This window comes from Lagopus leucura, unplaced genomic scaffold (genome assembly GCF_019238085.1).
Source record: "Lagopus leucura isolate 7727_CA_CO unplaced genomic scaffold, USGS_WTPT01 Super-Scaffold_100004, whole genome shotgun sequence".
NCBI lineage: Eukaryota > Metazoa > Chordata > Aves > Galliformes > Phasianidae > Lagopus > Lagopus leucura.
This window is the reverse complement of record NW_024962264.1, coordinates 26,112,249-26,132,017: the sequence shown is the minus strand read 5'-3', so window position 1 is coordinate 26,132,017 and position 19,769 is coordinate 26,112,249. Positions and strand designations below refer to the sequence as shown.

The 19,769-nt window shown below is 48.8% G+C and overlaps 1 protein-coding gene across 1 annotated transcript; it reads right to left on the bottom strand.

Moving 5' to 3' along the window:
- Positions 1-754: 754 nt before the first annotated feature.
- On the bottom strand, positions 755-18,839 carry SCD5 (stearoyl-CoA desaturase 5). Its single transcript, XM_042870596.1, has 6 exons — positions 18,726-18,839; positions 18,190-18,325; positions 9,161-9,291; positions 5,412-5,617; positions 2,792-3,024; positions 755-2,413 (listed from the first exon to the last, which is right to left on the bottom strand). Exons 1-6 carry the CDS (start codon positions 18,837-18,839, stop codon positions 2,223-2,225), a joined length of 1,011 nt encoding a protein of 336 aa, XP_042726530.1. The 3' UTR covers positions 755-2,222.
- Between the last annotated feature and the right edge of the window lie 930 nt (positions 18,840-19,769).

Sequence of the window (19,769 nt, the reverse complement as noted above, 5' to 3'; positions counted from 1 at the left end):
ACAGCACAGGAACTTACAGGAATCAACTTCGGGAAGTCCAAGTAATAGCAGTACAAAAAAAAAAAAAAAAAAAAAAAAGAAAAAAAAAAAAAAGGGATCTACATTGTGTCAAAGATCAGCAGGAAGATGTGTATGTAAGCAGCTGCAAAGTGCTTTCACTGCAGTTCTCCAGACAGGAAACTACATAGACAAAACGAAGGAAGAACCAGTAAGATGCATTTGTATCTTCCCTGCTTCACTTCTACACTCAAACACCACCTCCAAGCCTGTCTCCAGCATCAGTGATCAATGATTTTTGCAGCCCATCAAACTCAGAGAGAGAAGCAATGCTCCTGACACTCCTACACTTCCTAGTGTAGGAAGTAGGAAACTTCCTAGCTTTCTGCACAGGGCAGCAGTGAGACGCCTCCCATCACATGTGCAATTCCTGTGCCAAGGGCCACAGATGCAGGTAGATACACTCTGAGACACACACTTCTGGCACAGCCCAGGCCTTTCAGCAAATTGCATCGGGAACAAGGAAGCAATCCAATCTCGTGGTGCCCTTCTGTTTGATAACAGTCCCCTTCCACTGAGGAGGAACACACACACACGAAGGGGGTAGATACCTGCAGATGCTCTGCTCTAATAGAATAGCTGGAAACACAAAATGTAACAGTGCTGTACTTCTGACAGATGACAAACTCAGCCCTTTGCTGGAGACGTTTCCAAACAAAACACAATGGCCAGACTAATTCATAACTGTTTATTGTAAAACACTCAAGAGTTTAACATCATTAATGGCAAATTAACACTGTTAAAACACCTGCTGGATGAAATACAGAATAAAGACAACTCTTATATCATATGGCAACATTTGAAAAACAAGAAACGAGAAAAAAAAAAGAATCGATTTTTAACTGTGGTTTTGTTGCTGTATTTTTTTTTTTTTCTTTTTCTTTTTTTTAAACTCTACATCTTTCCTGAAAATACCTGGGCTGAGTCTCACTTACCTTGAGCCACTGCCGTGCTCCAGGCATGGGGCCGAGCAGCCTGAATCGAGCACCCCCTAGCGAGGCGTAAGGCGGCGACCTGCTTTATAAATGAGAATCATGCCCTCTATCTTCAAAAGTGCTCCAGTGCTGACAGTACGAAGCCTTTCTCCTGCACTGGCTAACATCTAACACTAAGGGCTGTATGTTCCATTAACTCCGCATGCTTTTTTTTTTTTTTTTCCTTTTTTTTTTTCCTTTTTTTTTTTTTTCCTTTTTAAACAAGGCAACCATTTAGTTCAGAAGCTACATAACTGTCTTTATATTTTGCTCAGAAACCAATAGATGTTGCATGCAGCTGAAATTTTAATAGAGACTCTGACTTTGATAAAGGTCAGTTTTCAAAGACCCACAAGTCAGAGGCAGAAAAAAAAATGTTAGCGGCCTCTTGTGCAAAAGGAGCTACAATATGCATGCATTCATGGCCATGACTGGTTAGAATATAACTCAGGTCTCCAAACATCAAAACTGAAGCTTCTTTTGGTTTAAGACACTGTTGAGCTCTATATCTTTACAAATTACAATGTGTGTGCAACAACAAAGGAATCATCTCAACATAGCGTCAGTTTGTATTTTGGCCTGTATCTTCAACACAAAAGCCTGCTCAGCAGTAAATGGTTTTCATATTTAGCAAAGACAGCGGCGCGTCGGTTTGGCTAACAGGGCTAACAAAAAGAAGAAAGCAGATTTTCAAACTAACAGCTGACTAATTTTAGGCTGATTTCTCCCCTTTGACATCCTGTTTTTCTTGGTGCTCTTCCTGTTCCTTACCATTGGTTTGTAGCTGGAACAGCACATTGTGCCCTGTCCTGCCCTGTCCCCTCCCAGAAACACGTCTCAAAAGCATGTTTGATTAATAGTAGAAACAAATTCCCCCCTAACTGCACTTTGAAAGGATAATTAGTTCCTCCAAACTGCAACGTTTAACCATGAACAAGCAAATTACAACGTATTTCAGACATAATCTACAGTGACTAAAATTAGTTTAACTCTAATATTAAATAATATAGAACATTTTGACGTTTAATAGTCTGAAGTTTGGACATAAGACAGCTAATAAGGAAGAAAAGTCAGAGCTGAATCTATTCCCGTGGAATAAATTCAACCCATCTGAAAAAAACTAATTTTACCCAGAGGAAAATAACTCTGAGCAGCGTGCGACGGTGCTGACGCACAGAGAAGCATTACTCTTCAAGCACTGCCATCTCCAGTCCTTTCCTTGCGTGCCTGGATCATCTCCTTTGGAGCTTGTTTCCGGTCAGTGACCAACCCCAACCAAAACATGAAGTCAATGAACCAGGTGGTGGGGTTGAACTTCAGGCCCAGCTCGCTGGCTGAGTAGTCGAAGGGGAAAGTGTGGTGGTAATTGTGGAAACCCTCACCTGGGAAAGAGAGAAGGTGTTAGGAGACTGCACGGCTGGCACACTAAGGAACTCAGGAACCCAAAGCCGTGACCCCACTGCACATTATGCTGCACCTCTGTCTGATCTCTGCGGCACACCCACAACTGGTCCCATTTCAGCACTTTTGATTTTCCCTGCCTGGCCACAACAGCTTCAAGAGGGGCGACTGGCAACCCATCAAATAGCAGAGTCCACTTTTAGCAGAACAATGGAGTTTTCTTCCAGCACATGCTGCCTCCTCCAAGCCCTACCTCAAAGCGGTGGCTAATTGCAGGTGCCCACAAACCCCAACCAAGGTGCAGCAGAACAGAATTTGCTCTCAGTTTGCAAGCCTCTACCTAGGCCTGCAACACCTACCAATGGCTCCCAGAGTGACAAAGGTGTTCTGCCTGGGATTGATGTACTTGTCATAAGGGCGGTTGCCGTACATGTGAGCGGCGCTGTTGACCAGCCAGGTGACGTTGAGGGATATGGTGTACCGGAGGATGGAGGCGAGGAAGTAGGCGTTCCACAGACTCTCGCCCCAGAGGTACCATGGCACAACGGTGGGGATCACAAAGCACATCAGCACGACCGAACTCTTGTAGTACCTAGAAAGAAACAAAAAGACATCAGTGCTGTAGTGGGAATGATGGCAGGGTAAGGCAAGTGCCTGTGAGAACAGTTGGCTGATGGCTGTAGAGCAGAAGAACATGACTGGAGCCAAGGGGATGCAGAGGGACTGCTTCCTGCTGGTGGGGTTTTTGGTTTGAATCAGATCGTTCCAACCAAGTCACCTGTCTCTTGACATGATAAATGTCAGAGCATTTATCTGTTGTGACAATCCTGGCCACGCTGGTATACTCTAAACCCAAAACCTCCACATCTACTGAGTGTGCAAAGCCTTGGCGAGCACTCAGTACCATAAGCAGCTACTGAGAGCTACAAGGGATGGTTGTTGTCATTCCTGTCCTCTCTAAAGCCAGTGGGGTGAGTACTCACCTACTCACCTGCACTGAAAGGCACTAGAAGATGTGGGGGTTAGAAAGTGCTAGGTAAGGGACAATCATGACTATTATGATACTATGGACAAATGCCAGAAAAAAAAAAAATGCTGCTAATCCAGAACAAAATTCAAGAATGGAGGAAAAGGCTTGACCTAAAAACCTGTTTTTGCATGTCAAACTGAAATTCCATCTCAGCAGCTCTTAGCTGTACCCAGTTCTTTGGAGCTTAAGGTGCTTGTTTTTTCTAAGAGAGACCACGCTGATGTATCAGGAACAGTGTCAGGGAAAGGACTGCTAGTGATCCCTATTTTTTACCTTTCAAGACAGATTTTAGCATCATTAATACTGTTTCCAAACAACACTCAGAAATGCTTACAGCAAGCAACCTGCTATTAGCAAGCTAGCAATCAGCTTTCTATTTCAGAAAGGCTGTCCTGCCATGCCATCCTCCCCAGCCTTGGAAGACAGACAGCCTAGCAGTTCACAGCAACAAAAGCCTTTGCCATGGAGGAGCACAAAGCCAGCAGCCAGGCCGGCATGCCACCGGCTCTGTGTCAGAAGAGTCACCTCCTCTGCAGAAAGCAGTTGTGTGGCAGTGACCAGGGCGACTTTTTGGTCTCTGCCTTTGTGTGGCTGTCAGGGCTCTCAGTAGACTATGAGGAATGTAGGAACTTTCATGGACTGCTGCCATGACTGAGAAGACTAAGTGAAAGTCTTGGATGAGAGGAAAAAAAAAAAAAGAATGTACATGCAACAGAGCATGTCCCAGCTCTGCCAGCACGAAAACTGTGCCAACTCCTACATGGGCAGCCAGAGGATGATCCAGGTACTGCATACTACAGCTGGGGAAGGAGCAGTGCAGCACAGAAAGTTTCAGCTATCTGCAGTCACATTTTACGTTTTCCAGACACAAAGAGATCTCCAAACCCTGAAGCAGCAGGTAATGCTGGGGATGAAGAGCCAAGGCCCAAAACCAGAGCAAAAACCCCAACGTTCAGCACTTGTCAGTAATCTCCCAAGTCCTGAATTCAAATCCCAAGAACAGGCATTTGCTAAAACTTTGCTGCACAAAACCTACACCATCACTACACAAAGTCTGCAGCACAACCAAGGCAGCAGAGCCTGCTTCCCACAGGATGCTGTCATCTTGGCAAAGGCATAACACAGCCAAGAGGTGCTGCTGCAAACTGTGAAGGAGCCTTTGCAAACACCCACTGCTGACTGAGCCAATAGAAGTGACAGAAAGTGGAGGGTAATCAGTTCCTCCCTCCTGCAGTTCCTCTGAGGAAGGGGAGATTCTGCTGGCGCACAGCTTACTCTAATGCAGAGGCAACACAGATTGCAGACTCAACCAAATGCTTCCCTTATTCAGAAAATGCTCAGAAATGGGTATATGTGGTCTGCAGAGCACCTATACCAAATGCTTGCTGGTGGGGAGCATCTTCCATTTCTGCCCACTATGCAGTTACTCATGAGGAGGACACAGCATGCTGCTCAATTCCCACCTCTCACAGATTGCGTAAGCAATTTGAACTCAGTCTCATGAGAGACAAATAATCCTGTAACGGATGACAGTCCCGAGAGAGGAAGCCAGTCTGAGCTGGCCCAACAGTGCCAAAGGTGAGTTTGCAGTCAGAAGTGCACTTTTGCATTTAAGCAGGTTACGATTACAGCTTTTACTGCAATGATGAAAGCAGAAAGCCAAGAGCCCAGCAGCTTCTGCTGTGGCTGTTTTCCCACCAAGCCCTGGATTTTGGAGAAAGATGAGAACAGGGCACGCTGCCTGCGTAGCAAAGCTAGGCAAAACAGGCTGTGAGCATCAGGCGTGGCCACAGTATCAGGCAGAGGGATGGCAGCCTTACTGCCTGACATCAGAGTGGCAGAGACCTCATAGGGGACAAAGGGAAAAGGTTCCAACAAGGAAGAAGCCACAGCGACATGTCAAGACCCCTCCATCGAGCACCACAAGGTGGCCACACACTCCCACTTACTTTCTTTGGAATCTGACAACGGGGTCATCCAGAAGATCAGTGAAATCCAGCTTTCTTCCCTTTTCTATGACGTCTTTGTGCTTGCGCACGAACAGCCAGCCGATGTGGGAGAAGAAGAAGCCACGGCGGGCATTGTGTGGGTCTGCATCTGTCTCCGAGTACTTGTGGTGCACACGGTGGTCTCGGCTCCACTCGTAGATGTCATTCTGCAGAGAGAGCACGGGGGGTGAGAGCAGAAAGCCTGGGCACTGCTCCTGCAGAACCACCACAGTTCCTTCCCCACGTGGGAACGACAATCAAACATCCACAGGTGCTCTTCAAAGACACTTGGTGACTCAAGGTTGTGGCTGGTTATCACTGACACCCTCCAGGGAGAAAAACAGCACTGAAAATGGGACAGAGCTTGTGGAATGCTTCATGTGCCTTCTGCTAACCTACACAGGATCTGAACGTGCTCAGCTGTTCTGAGGGATGAATCTCTCACAATTAAAACTGGCATTTAAGTTACTCTTTTGTCTGCAGGGATGTGTACAAGGTTGAGACATCAAATGAAACGTACCTACTTTGTGGGAAACGAGTCTTGAATTTGCAGCCAGGCTGGAATAAGAGTCCCAGGCCCACAAGAGCAGCTCAGTGTTGAATGCAGATCAGATACAAATTAAGTTCAGTCCTGCTTCTGCTCAAACTGTCAGCAGGTTCAAGCCACTGAATTCCCCGGGGACTGCAAGTGGCACTGAGGGGATGGCAGGGAGAAAAGGGTGGATGGCAATTTCAGAACTGAAGCAAGGCTTTCTAAGTTTACTTGACTGAAGAGATTTCATCCACCCAGTTTGCCTGTGCTAGTCTTGTTTCTGCAGCACTGCTGAGCTATTACTATTATCACAGGGAAACCTTTGGAAAACTCAGGTCACGCACTCATCTGTGAATTCATAGTACCAAAGTATTTAAAAAAAAAAGTTAGTGCCTGAATATACAACAGTGTGAGCTTGAATCAGAGAATGCTTAGCTGAGTGCCCTTCTCTCTGCTCTTTCTGTCTTTGCACAGCCAAAGAGGGTTCCAGACAGTAATACCAAAAGAAGGAAGGGCTTGGGTTGCTTCTAGGAACAGCAGTAGCACCCACAACCACCAACTACAGCAGCTTTGGTCCCAGCAGAACCGAGGAAGCCATCTGTGGTGTCTGTCAAGAACCACAAAGCAGCAGCTGGCAAGACAGAGGATACACTCGAGGACACAGTATGCCTGAGCTAACAATTGTGAAGGTCTGTATTCAGTGAAACAAAAGCTCTGTGCTCAAGGTGTAACAGATCATTCCTTTCTCTCAGCTACCAACATTTGAGAGAATGTACAGAGGCCACCTGTGCTGCTGAACTCCAGGAATGACTGCAAATAGAAACTAAAGAATTTGGTTCAAATGTGTCAGAGTTCAATCTCAGCATTGCAAAGGTGATCTTTAAGAGAGCCCACAGGAGACAAGTGAGGAACAAAAGCCCATTGCACGGGAAAGCAAACCAAGTGGAGCAAAGCAAACCAAACAAGATCACTGAGCTCCTAAACAAGAGCAGATTTTTACCTTGCTGCCATTTTTTTTTCTTTCTCCTACAGGGAAACGAAAGGGAATACAAGCCTCTGCAATGCTTCAAGTGGCAGATTTAGTCCTCAGTGGGAGTATCCATAAGACTACAAAATGCTAAGATCAAGTCATTTAAAAACAAAACAGGGCTATGCAAGAAACACACTTAGGAGGCGTCCTCTTTCTTAATGAGAAATGATCTTTCAACTGGAATTACTGAGCAGTTTGTCACAGGAATGCTTAATAGAACTATGTGTGGCACAACAGGTAACCAGGTCAAAGCAATGATAACGATACTGTGAGAAATTAACTTGGCTTCTCACACTGCAGAAAACACCTGCAGGGTCGACAAAAATGTGATTCCCCAGATGAAAGGACTGGAAAGCTGTGAAACAACTGAACTGCATCTAATTAAAAAACACAAAGGCTAAGAGGAAATACAGGCCAGAGGCCAGAACTGTTGGCAATACATACACCCAGAGGTGCAGCATTGTGCATGTAAATGAGAGTGATTAATAGCAACCATTTTTCAGGAATGTGTCACTCTTGATGAAGTTTCAGGTAAACACAGGAGTGAAATCCTCACCAAAGCAGAATGTCAGCATCGTGCTGTGACAGTGATGCAGACAAGAGGTTTCACTAGCAGATCCCTTCATCATCTTGCAGACCAACCCATGACAAACTGGGATGCGTAACAAAGAAACGGTGAAAAATGCAGTAGGCAGCAGGGCAAACACTGCTGCATCTGATGGTGTTTCAGAGGACATGCAGCATGTCACACCCATACCCTCATGCACCATGAAGTCATCACTGTGCAGAAAAGTTGCTCCTGTCCTTCAAGAAGGCAGCATCCAGGTATGCTGCAAGTATCCTCAAAGCTACCTCTTCCTCCCCAAGCCAACAGGAGGGAGAAGGACCTGAGAACTTGCTCACTGCCTGTTTGTGGTGGGGAAGGCCATGGATGCCATGATAGTTAGGAGCAGGCTTCAGTCTATTTAAAATTTAGAGTGCGTGGTTTGGCCTTTTGTTTTCCTTCTGATACAAAGCTGCACAAAAGTAGCTTGGAGGTACTTTTAAGTACTTCACTGCCTCAAAATCATATCACAACCATAGCGAGAAGCAATGATGAGGCTTGTGGCAATTCAGCTTGACACACTCATTCGAACTACACAGGAAAGGTACGACGCGCAATAAAACAGGAGGACAGTACCAGGGGGTTGCTCATAACTCAAAGTGGTTGTTGAACATAGTGAGCAAAGGCTTTGTAAACCTCTGAAATAACAAAGCACCACAAAGCAGCAGGAATATGGTCAGAATTAAGGTGGAAATCACAGTAAAATGGGACATATCACTATATTCAAACAAAAGCTCTTTGTAATGTGCAAAGAAACCAACAAGATTGATATTCTCCACCTTAGAAAGATAAATCAAAGATTATTCATCCTTGCTTTATCCTCTGAAAGGAAAAAGCTGAAAACTCAGGGCACTGCACACATGTGGTACCCAGTGCCACAGGGGGTAATGGCAGCCAAGCCAGATAAGTGTAATGTTAGCACAGATGCATATAACTCTTTTGAACAGCCAAAGGAGCAACTAAGTTCACATCACATTATCCTGGCTCTGGGCTATCTCCTACAACCACCTGAGTGTTACAGAAAGATTTTGAAGTCTAAGACTGCATATTAGGAATTACAAAGCTCAAAAAACACTTCTTGGTAACGTATTCAAATTATACTGTTGAAAAGTGCTGCATCAAACAGAGAAATTACAATGGTGAGAAAGGACATCTGCTCTCCTTTCTGGGCATGTGAAAACCCCTCAAAGCCTGGCTAGACAAAGAAACCTGATTATGCCAACATATCTGCGCGAGGTTGGCCCTTACACAAGCTTCTGTGTTGCCCTCTGAAGTGCGCGGCCTGGCCTGGGTTAGGAGAGCCCCTGATCGACGCATGTTCAACTTGATCTTTAAGTAACCATTGCTCCTGGGCTGCCTCTTAAGCGATGCTGTGTGGGTGGTGAAAGGACCTCTGCGTCCCCTAGGCCAGCATTGTGCATCATCAGTGTCTTCCTGCTGATTGATATATTTTCACTTTTGATGTCTGTAAGCTGAAGTGATCCCCATACAGGAGATAAAGCTGCCTGGAGGCAAAGAATGAGGACAGGCAACCACAATCCCACCTGGAAGGCCATGGAGTTAGCTGCAGCCAGGAAGATCCGCAGAGGCAGCTTGGCTTTGTATGAACGGTGGCTCCACAAGCGATGTGCACCAGCCGTCACGCCCAAGGCTGTCATCAGGAAACAGAAATATGCTGAAAGAAAACAAAACACAAGGTGTGCCAGGGGCCAGCTTTTTTATTTTTGCTTTCTTTGTCTTAAAGTTGATTCTTGTCCCTGCTTGCCCATGATGCCTCTGGGAAGGGTCTGGAGATGAGGTAAGGACATCAGCCCAACGCTGCACAGCGGCCCTGGGGATGCAGTATTCCTCCTCTCATCCCCTTCCCAATTTGCCAGCGTGTTGTTCAGGGGAGTCTGGCAGCAACAAAGCACTGTGCTGTGATGCATTTGCACTGAGTGCCTTTGCCAGCTCAAGTGGAGTGAGGGTTCATCTCTCATCTCAGAAAAGTGGCAATGACAGTGCCAGCCTCATCCAGACAGGTCTTTGCTCGAGTCTCATCTGCCGCCTAACTGATAAGCATCACTTCCCATTCCTGAAAATACAAACAGTGTCAGAGTTCCTACAATAAAAACTTCTCTCACCATTGTGAGCTTATGAATCAGTACTATAAATGCACCAGGGATCTCCGCATTCACAGTCTCTTTCAGCTTCAGGAACTGCCTTTCCTTTCTGTAATTACAGATTGATTAATGATTGGCTGAGTAAACTTGTTTTGAGCATTTTTTCAGATGGCCAACACAGCAAGGAAGTGGCTCTTTTCCATAGGCACCGTGTTCTAGCTGCAGCTGGACACTGCCTGGCACACATGTGGGATAGCAAGGAGGGACGTACTGTATGGCCCCAAACAAACCAGGCCACTCCAGCGGCTCCCATTTCAGCTGGCCAGCTGTCATGATAGTAGACTCTCATGTCTCCCTCCTGTAGGGAAGCATTGATTTCTCATACTGTGTCTTAAGAGTACATGCTCACTTAACAAGTGTACAATTGAGAAAATAAATAAAAAAAGTGGATTCAAACAACAGGAACATCACAGGACAACCTGAAATGTGTTTGCACGGTGTAAGGTGATGTGCTGTTCAGCCAGGGCCTCCTGCCACCTCAAACACACAGGCTGCTTGAACCAAGACCCTGGTATTCCAGGAACGTTTAGACGTGGTGTTGAGAGACATGGTTCAGTGAGAACTACCGGCGATAGGTGGATGATTGGACTGGATGGTCTTGTAGGTCTTTTCCAACCTTGGTGAGTCTATGATTCTATTCTATGAAAACACGTCTATTTTTTAATACCTAAAGAGTTTCTGGAACAAAAAGGGAAACCAAAGTCTTTCTCACAAATGCAGCATACAAACGGAGTCAGAATGATCCTAACAATGACAAAACATCTCCAAAACCTGCTCCATCGGTGAGGGGCCACTTCCCTTTTCAGCAGGCTGCAGCATTTCTGCTACTCCTGGAAAAGGCTCGTATGTGCAGGTTCATCCAACATGAAAAGTCTATCATCAAATTCAGACTCCTGCTTGCTTCCTGAAGAGAACACACAAATGAACCAAAAACCGTAACATGCATGTTGTTTACACGTTTTGTTTTACAACTGTCAGATCAGTAACAATGCTGGCACTGCAGCTACCTTGCACTTGTTTCCCCTGCAGTCTCGCTGTTCTCATACTTTGCTCTGTCACTGCGAGGACATGGACTCCTCTTACACAGAGAGGGGAAACCTATCCTGCCATGTTCTGTATGTGATATTGAGCTGTAGCAGGCTGATGAAGCAAGAACGTGGCAGAAACATTGTTAAAAAAGGCCTTCCAAACTGCTCAAATGACTGTAATTGTGGGAACAGATTGGTGACACATCCAACACTGACATTATCCCAGCAACATAAAAATATTAAGGCTGAATCATCAAACAAACATATTGCCCGTAGGTTTTATGGCTGGTCAACCTCATGCTAGTCCTAGGGGCTGAAATCCTCTTCGTTCACCTGTCTCTTCCTTGCAGGGGGTTGGTATTTAAGGAGCATCTTGAATTTGAATCCTATTTGTGACCATACTGTTAATGGAGACAGAAGGATCATCAAGAGGAATAGCTCACTAGGTCTTCTTTAATACATGCCGAGGGGATCTTTTCCTGGCAAAGCAATGCTGTTTGTTTTTTGGTTTTTCAAAGGAGGAATTGTAACAGTGAGAATCTTCCTAAAATAAAGGCTGAGGGCTGAAGCATCCCTAGGAAAAAAAATATACTCAGGAGTTCAGTGGCCAGAGCAGACAAGTCCTGTTGGGCAAATGCATGATGCGAAGCAGAAGGAGAAGCATTTCAGAGGGGACCCTGAGGATGAGGGGAAATGGATCAAACAAACGAACTGGTGTGCAAGGACAAGGGAGAGAATGTGTGCATGGGGCTGTGGAGAGAATGCAGGAGAGAAAGGAGCGGAGGTTTGTGCACTGTGCACACAGGGAGCTGGCGGGTTGCTAGGCTCCAAGTGCACAGTGCCTGTGCACAGCTGCTATTTATGGGAATGCGCCAGAATCAATAGGCAGAAGATTTTTATCCAACATGCTTATTAATGACCTGAAACAAAGGCAAACAGCGTATTAATTATAACTGCAGATGATGCTAAATTTGGAGCAACAGTGAGAGAGCTAAGAAACACAAAAGGATCCATGCAGAAACAGGGAAAGCATAGCTCCAAACGAGAATCTGCCTGTATAGAAAAAGCAAAGTAATGAAGCTTAGGGCCGTGAGAACAGACAGGGATCTGCAGTGAGGATGTGACACTTGGGGAAGCAGGTGCCTGCCAGGAAGATCACCAACAGCACATAAAATATTCTGAGCCTGCAACACGATAGGGCAGTAAGACATCAGTGTGATGTTGAACAGCAGGCACAGGGGTATCATCTCACAGCCGGAGAGAAGCACTGCAAACTACACCAGGCACATCATTTAAAAATGGATGGGATAGGAGACTGGCAGCATAGAACATTTGAGCCAGCTTTTTCAGAACAGCTCATCATCCCCATGGATGGATTTCCAGAAACTCTTATTGCACCAAGTGCCAAACTCCAATGAAAATGTGTGTCTGCAGGGCCAACCTCTTGCAAGGATATGGGGAGGTACTGCCACAGTCTGTGGCAACTTCAGAGGCATCAGAAAATCATTCCTTACTCTACATAGTTGCTTAAATCAGTGCAGATCTCTCCCTCAGGTATCTTAAACTTTGTTACACGCCAAACATCAAAATTTGAACCTTTTTTTTTTGTTTTTGTTTTTGTTTTTTTTCCTCAATGCACATATAAGATGTGATACCTATTAGTGAAACCAGTGGATTCCGGATGGCTTTTGACCCTTAGCTGGTTGTAACAGCAGCAGACCAACCAAAGCCAGAAATGCACTGGGCACTGGTTGCGCTCTGCACACCTGAACAGACAATGCTGGCTCCTGGCATGCTTCTCAGGTAGCCGTTTCAAGAAGCCACTGCTATCAGCTAGCAACCAGCCACATGTTGCTAATGTCAAACATAGCCCAGTTATGGTGCCAATTGCAATCATCTCTGAGGGACGCAGCAGCAGATATGAAAATATCAGTTGCGAGACAAAATCGATTGTACATCTACAGTGGTCTGACTGTCAATATCTGAATGTGCTTTAATGTGCAGCGGTCGCTTTTCAGAGGAAGACAGCAGCCGTGCTGCTTGCTGTGGTTGTGTTAATGCCAAATGCAGTGGGCAGATAGCAAAGGGGCCCAAAGGAGCAGGCAAGAGGCACTTCTTAATGTTTCTTTCCCTTATTTCTTTTTTTCCCTCTTTTTGACTTTTGATAACTTGACTCGTTAAAGTAAATAACAATTTGAGGGCTTAAACTAACAGGGATGGACATGCAACATTTGTGAGGTTACACACTGACATTTACCTCTGCTTATTCAGCCACAGCAAAACTGCTTGCTAGGGCATTTTTAATAATTGAATGCATAAAACTCAAGGTCTTCCATCAGGCTACAAGATCTGCGTGAGAAACACAAACAGTAAGTTGCTCAAGCACAAACTCAGCATTGCAAAGCTGACTGATCACCATAAATATGCAACACCACTGCACCTGACAGCCAGGATTTTTCTAAAAATTAAATTGCATCTGCATCCGCGTTCCATTCCTCGTTTATAGGTTTTTTGCTGTTGTTCACTGGTAGATTTAGGACTAATTCATGATACCAGCTAACCTGTCCAAACTCAGAAAGCGTTGCCCTGATATTCAGCGGTGGCCTAACTTCTTTTCCACCGGAGACACTAAAGGAAGCCTGCTCTCCTGACCTGGAACTGCATTTACTAAGGAGGCAAACCTCCCACCGTGGGCCCTGCCAAGAAAAAAACACTGAGTCGGTGCTCTGGCCCCAGGGTCTCTGCTGGCAGACGCGGCCGAATGGCCACCCCACTGTTGGCTGAGCCCTGCTAACTATCAAAGGCTGGCACCAGGAGCACCTCAGGCTGGATTCAAACCAACAACCCAGAATTAAAAAGAACCATTTCCCCGAGTCACCCGCTGCACAACGCGCGCCAGCACTCGGGGGAGCCGTGCAATCATGTGAAGAGCAATCGTGTGAAATCTCAGGGCAGGAGCGGGTTCATCTAAAATTAGATCTACGCATTTTCTGAGCTGCTCTAAATGGAGCTGGGAGAGAAAGAGAGGAGATGAAACATATTGAATGGATGTGGGGAGGCAGAGTTTGGAGCTGCAAAGAAGACTAGTTTGACTGTGGTGCTCCAGGACAAGCCATCTGTCATAGCCTCCCGAGCTCGCCGTCACCAGCCTGGGAAATCCATTCTGCCCCTGCTTCAGCGCACATGCTCACGTATGCATTTTCAGGAACGTTCCCCAGAGCCAGCCCTTTTGGCTGAGTATACAAAAGACTTTATTCCGGTTGGAATAGCAGAAATGTTCACTTTGACAACTGAGGCCAAAGTGACGTTAAAAAAAAGCCAACAGAGCAGTGGAAATTGCAGATCACAGCGTGAATTCCAGAGAATGCTCAAATTCCCCCAGGAAGCACATGCAGATTCCCTGAACTCACCAGCAATGGAAGATTGCCTTAAGATGTTGAACAGCTTGTATTTTTAGATCAAAAGAGAAGGCTGGAAGATGCTCCGATTTCTCTGAAATTTCTGTGCTTCTGTGTAGCCTCTCTCAGCCCAGCCGGATCCTGCGTCATCACAGAACCACGGGCAGATTTCACTTCTCTCCCCATGACCTCACCACTGCCCTCAATCCACAGGCTGGCCAGGGCTCCATTGGCTTTGAAGTGCTCTAGAAATGCCAACAGTGCCAGTTTTGTCTCTTTCCTCAAGGATGGAAAGAAAGAATGTTTGCTTGAGCCGTCAGCCCTCAGCAAACTCAGGCACATGGGTCTCTTCCTCTGCATTCGAGGTGGGAGCTAAAGCCATCATCTCCCAGAATGACCTGTTCCAAAACTCAAGCTCAGCCCTATGTGTTTGTGGCCTCTGCTGTACCAGCAGCCTCTTCTCCCTCTCGGAAAAACACAGTTCTCCTCTTGGGCATCACCTGAGAAGCCAGATGAAGTGGAAGTCCACTCCAGAAATCCCTTTCTCCTGTTGCGGAGCAGTGGGGGCACACAGGATTCCTGCTGCCAGCAGCTAGCACTCAGCTCTCCCTTCTTGTTCACATCAGCCTAGCTTTACTCAGTACAGTAATTCTGAATGCTCTCTGGCAGGGCATCATGTTTTATTGTTAGCCTCCATGGTGAAAATAAAATCTGATTGCAAGAAATTGCTCGGCTTCAATTATAACATCAGCGTTAATTGCAAGCGCAATCGTAATTGCAGGGAAGGAAGGCACAGTGGCAGTGATGAGGATGCATACTAAGTTCTGTGGGTGAGCTGACATTTCCCAGCCCAGCCCTCCCAAAGGAGCAAGCCACTCCTCTGACCGCAGCGACCAGAATGAGCACAGATGAGCCGGTCTGCGTGGCTCTCACTGCTCTGCCTGTTGGCATCTCCTGAAGAAGAATGAAATGGAGACAGGGGACAAATATATGTGCTTAAAGCTGAACATGGGGAAATCACCTACAGCAACAGCTAGAACAGGAACGCTAGGAAAGGAAAAACATCTGAGCAGCAGGAGCATCACCTCAGCCAGGGCACCTTGGAGCAGCGAGGTCTCTGCAAGATAAGGTGTTGTGTTCAGTTCCTGCTCCCTGACCCAAAACCTTGCCTGCAGGAATCACTTGAATGTAACCACTGCAGGACCCAAGGGTTCTCCCAGCAGAGTGGCAGCAGAAGCGACAGTGGAAGTTTTAATCAAGCATCTCCAATCCACAGCTGTGAAATGGAGACAGTATTTACACTTCCTTCCTCCAGAGAGGTCCCATTTGTAGCCAGGATTCTTATTTATAGCCGTCTGCACAAAGCTTCCAACAAAATGGGAGCTTCTGTAAGCGAGCACAGCATGCACAGAAGTGGTTAATGGCCAAAACCTGTTCATACCACAAAAGCCAGTAGATGGCACTCAAGAATACGCAAGCCTTCTGAAATGTGCAAGCCCAATAAAACTTGCATCTGCAGTGCACACCAGCAACATGTGCCTCATTGCACAGGTCACTCCCTGCAAGGACTGAGGAGGCAGCTGTGATCCTGTGGAGACCTTTGGGCACCACAATGACCCTGTGCCAGCAGCACAATGCCTTTCAGCCTCCCAGAGATGGGATGCCAGCACAATAGCACCGACATGTCCCAAACACCTCCAAGTACAGGGTGAGAATCCTCCCCTCCCACAAAGCACAAGGCCATCCTCTTCTCCTACTCTCAGGCTCTGGCAAGTCATATCAGTGTGTGAACCAGCAGCTGTGCACCCAGGAATCAGGCAGCCAGGGAGGCACATCCTGAAGATATGGGTTTCTGAGTACCTCCTATCTTAAAGCAGTGATAGGCCATGCATGTGCCAGTTTTTCAAGTCATGAATGACAGTAACGCTCAGCAGCCTGAAAGAAAAGGATTTAAAATAGATGATGGGTTCATCCTCTGCTTTGGTTTGTTGTTCTTTCGTATTTTTGGCCTACGTTATGTGCTTCCACATCAGAGGGCTGAAAAGCAGAATTTCAGACCCTTATGCAGAGAAGGGGACGTACCTTGGGCACAGTGCTGGAATGTGCCATGGGGCAAGCCAGGGCTGCTCAATGGCTTGCACCCATCAGCTGTTGTGCTACCCAGCCAACGCAGTCACCAGCTCATGGAAATTTCTGACATGAGTAATTTTGTTGTTTTTGTTCAGCTTGGACAGAAACCAAATTCCAGGGAGGCACCGGGATGGCCCTGAAAGCCTCTGTTTTACCCAGTTTAAGCATGCATCCCTTGAAAGATAACCCAGTTCCCAGCGCTCCCCAGGCAGTCTGGTTGCATTACCCAGAGCTGGTGGGGATCCTGCAGCTCTGTGTGTGGCACGAGGAGCAGTAACATGGGCTCCCAGTGTTAGTGCAGGAGGCAATGGGAACAGAGTAGTACAGATAATCCCGAGTAAACACCCGACCGAGCCTCCACTTGCCAGCATTTTCCATTGTCTATTATGTACAGCTGGACAAGTGTCAATAAACTACCAGTGGAAATGGGTCCTGCTGAGCATGCAGTTTGGCTTGATCAGCTGTTTCCTAGGTGGTACTGTGGCAATTTCAGCTCCGCTTAGGTGAATTGAGAATCACCAAGTGGGCTCAGCACAGAGCACCCTGCCGCTTGTCCTAGTTACAGATGTCTCTGGAGAAGGCAATGTAAGGAGCCAGGAAAGCACTGGTGAGCTTCTGGCAAACGCCCACATCGTGCCATGGGTTATGCCTGGTGCTGGCAGCGGGAACCACACAGCACACATCTCCCTATGGCTTGCTTGCAAGGCAGCAAGGGACAAGGCAATGAGATGGGTGGTGCAAGACTACCAGTGAGCTATCCAAGTGCCAAGCTTGGGATGAGAAAGAAAACCACGTGTGGATCCAGTGAGGGCTGCAGCTTTTCAATTCACACCCTCTAATGCTCAGCCCTGTCCAACATAAAACCCTATGTGGCACTGAGGGACATGGTCAGTGGGTGATGGGTTGGTGGTCGGACTTGGTGATCTTAGCTGTCTTTTCCAACCTTAATGATTCTTCATCCCCACCAAACTTCACCACAGTGCAGCCCACCAAGCGAGGCTCTGCTCCTTAACTTGAACAGCAACAACCCTGCCTTTGTCTGCCCCGACCCCAGCGTGGCAGCACGCACTTCTGCTGGAGCTATTCTGCAGGAGGGCTGTATTCTCACGGCTGGAGCCAGCGCGCCCACTCCCTGCTGAAGAGCCGTCATAAAAGCTCCCGTAAAACTTGGTGGTCTGCTGCCGGGCGCCTGTTAAAACAACGACGTCGAGAAACGGGAGGCTCTCATCTGCGAGAAGGGCATTAAGTCACAAAGTCGTCGAGACACGTTTATTATTTAGCACCTCGGTAAAATCGACAAGCAAAAGACAGACCTTAGAGAATGGAGGGTAATTCAATCCTCCTGCCCTGAGGAGCTCCCTAATAAGGCACAGAGGAATCGGGGGGTTTCGACGCAGGAGAAGGAAGCCCACCTGCCCGCCGCAGCCTCGAGCCCCGATCCGCTCGCGGCGCCGAACAAAGCAGCTCCAGCTCAGCCCGCACTCCTCTCTCGCAGCCCGGCTCCGCGGCGGCTCTCGGCCGCATCCGCACAGCGCCGCGCCGCCACGCGGCGCTCGCCCGGCCGGCCCCGCAGCCCGGTGCGTCCCCCTCCCGGTGGACAAAGGATGCCCGTGCCCCCTCGCGACCGAAGCGTAAAAACGGGGGCGTCCGCGAAACCGCGTCCCGAGGGCTGGCTCTCCGCGGGACCTTCCGCGCCAAGCATCGCCTCTCCAGCCTTCCCGCGTCTCTCCGCCCGGCTGCAGAAACAGACGGACGCGAGCCCACCGTTTCTACAGCAACGGGCGGAGGGCCCACAAAGGCGTCACCGCCGCCGCCGCCGCCTCGCGGCCCCGGCCGCCCCCGCCGCCCCACTCACCCCACAGCAGGGTGAGCAGCTGCGCCCGCGGCACCAGGCTGAGCGCGTACACGGCGCCCAGGTGCAGCAGCCCCATCAGCACCACGTTGCGCCAGACGATGGCCTGCCCGCCGCCCGCCGCCATCTCGCCGCCGCTCTGAGGGGAGGGAGAGAAGGAGAGAGGGAGGCGGCCCGGCCGGGGGGCGCCTGGGGGCGGGCGGGCGGCCCGCTCCGCTCCGCTGCCTCTCCTCCTCTTCTTCCTTCTCCTCCTCCTTCTCCACGGCGCTCCCGCACCGCGGCGGTGGGAGAGGAGGGGAGGGGAGGGGACGGGAGCCCGCCGGCCCCGCATAGCGACAGCCAATGGCCGCCGCCGCCCGGCAGCGGTGCCGCCCGCCGCCTCGCTGCCGGGGCCCAACCGGTGCGAGGGGTCCCCGACGGCCGTGGCGACGGCCATGGCAACGGGCAGGGCAACGGGCAGGGCCCGCCCGGAGAGCCGCGCTGCGAGACGGCGGGTGCGGGGGTGTGGCGGGGCGGCAGGAGCTCCTCCGTGACCGCACCTGGTGCCCAGCAAAGGAGGGGCCCTGCGCGGAGCCGCTTGTGCCGTGCAGGAGCGGGGCGAGCCCCTCTGAGCCGTCGCGTGGCTCCCAGGGCTGCCGCTGGGCAGGGCGCATCGTTGGCCAAGAGGGGAAGGGGATCCTTGGCTGCGTTGCAAAGAGTGCGAGTGTGGGAGAGCAGTGTGAAGGAGATGGTCCTCCTCCTCTGCTCTGGCACGGTGAGGCCACATCTGGAGCCCTGTGCCCAGTTCTGGGCTCCCCAGCTCAAGAAGGACGGGGAACTTCTGGACAGAGTCCAGCGGAGGGCGACAAAGATGATCGGGGCCTGGAGAACCTCTTGCATGGGGAAAGGCTGAGGGAGCTGGGGCTGTACAGCCTGCAGAAGAGAGGCTGAGAGCAGATCGGATCAGTGCTTATCAATATCTAACGGGTGGGAATCATGCGGGTGGGGCCAGGCTCTGTTCTGTGCTGTGCAGCAACAGGACAAGGGCAGCGGGCACAGATTGGAACGCAGGAATTCCATACTGACATGAGGAAGAAGTTTCCTGTGAGGGTGACAGAGCACTGAACAGCTGCCCAGTGCGGTCATGGAGTCTGCTTCTCTGGAGATACTCAGAACCCACCTGGAGGCTTTCCTGTGCGACCTGCTGCAGAGATCTGCTCCAGCAGGGGGCTGGGCTGGGGGATCTGCAGAGGTCGTTCCAACCCCTGTGATTCTGTGTGAACCTCCACTCCCGTGCCCAGAGCAGCACCACCAGCATTTGCCCTCGCTCTGTGTGGCCATGAGCAGCAGTGTGTGTAGAGGCAATGCTCTTTCACAGAGCCCTCTGGCTACTCAGGGCCATGTGGCACACAAGCCCAGAGTGCTGTTAGTGCAGAGCACACAGCATGCTGTGCTAATTAATTACTAACAACACCTCCTGAGGCAGTCAGCAGAGAGGATATAATTAAAGCCCCCCCCTCTTTTTTTTTCTTCTTCTTTTTTCCCCCTGATACATTTTAAGCATTCTTCTAGAATCCTCCACCTGGAAAAAAAGAAAGAGGACA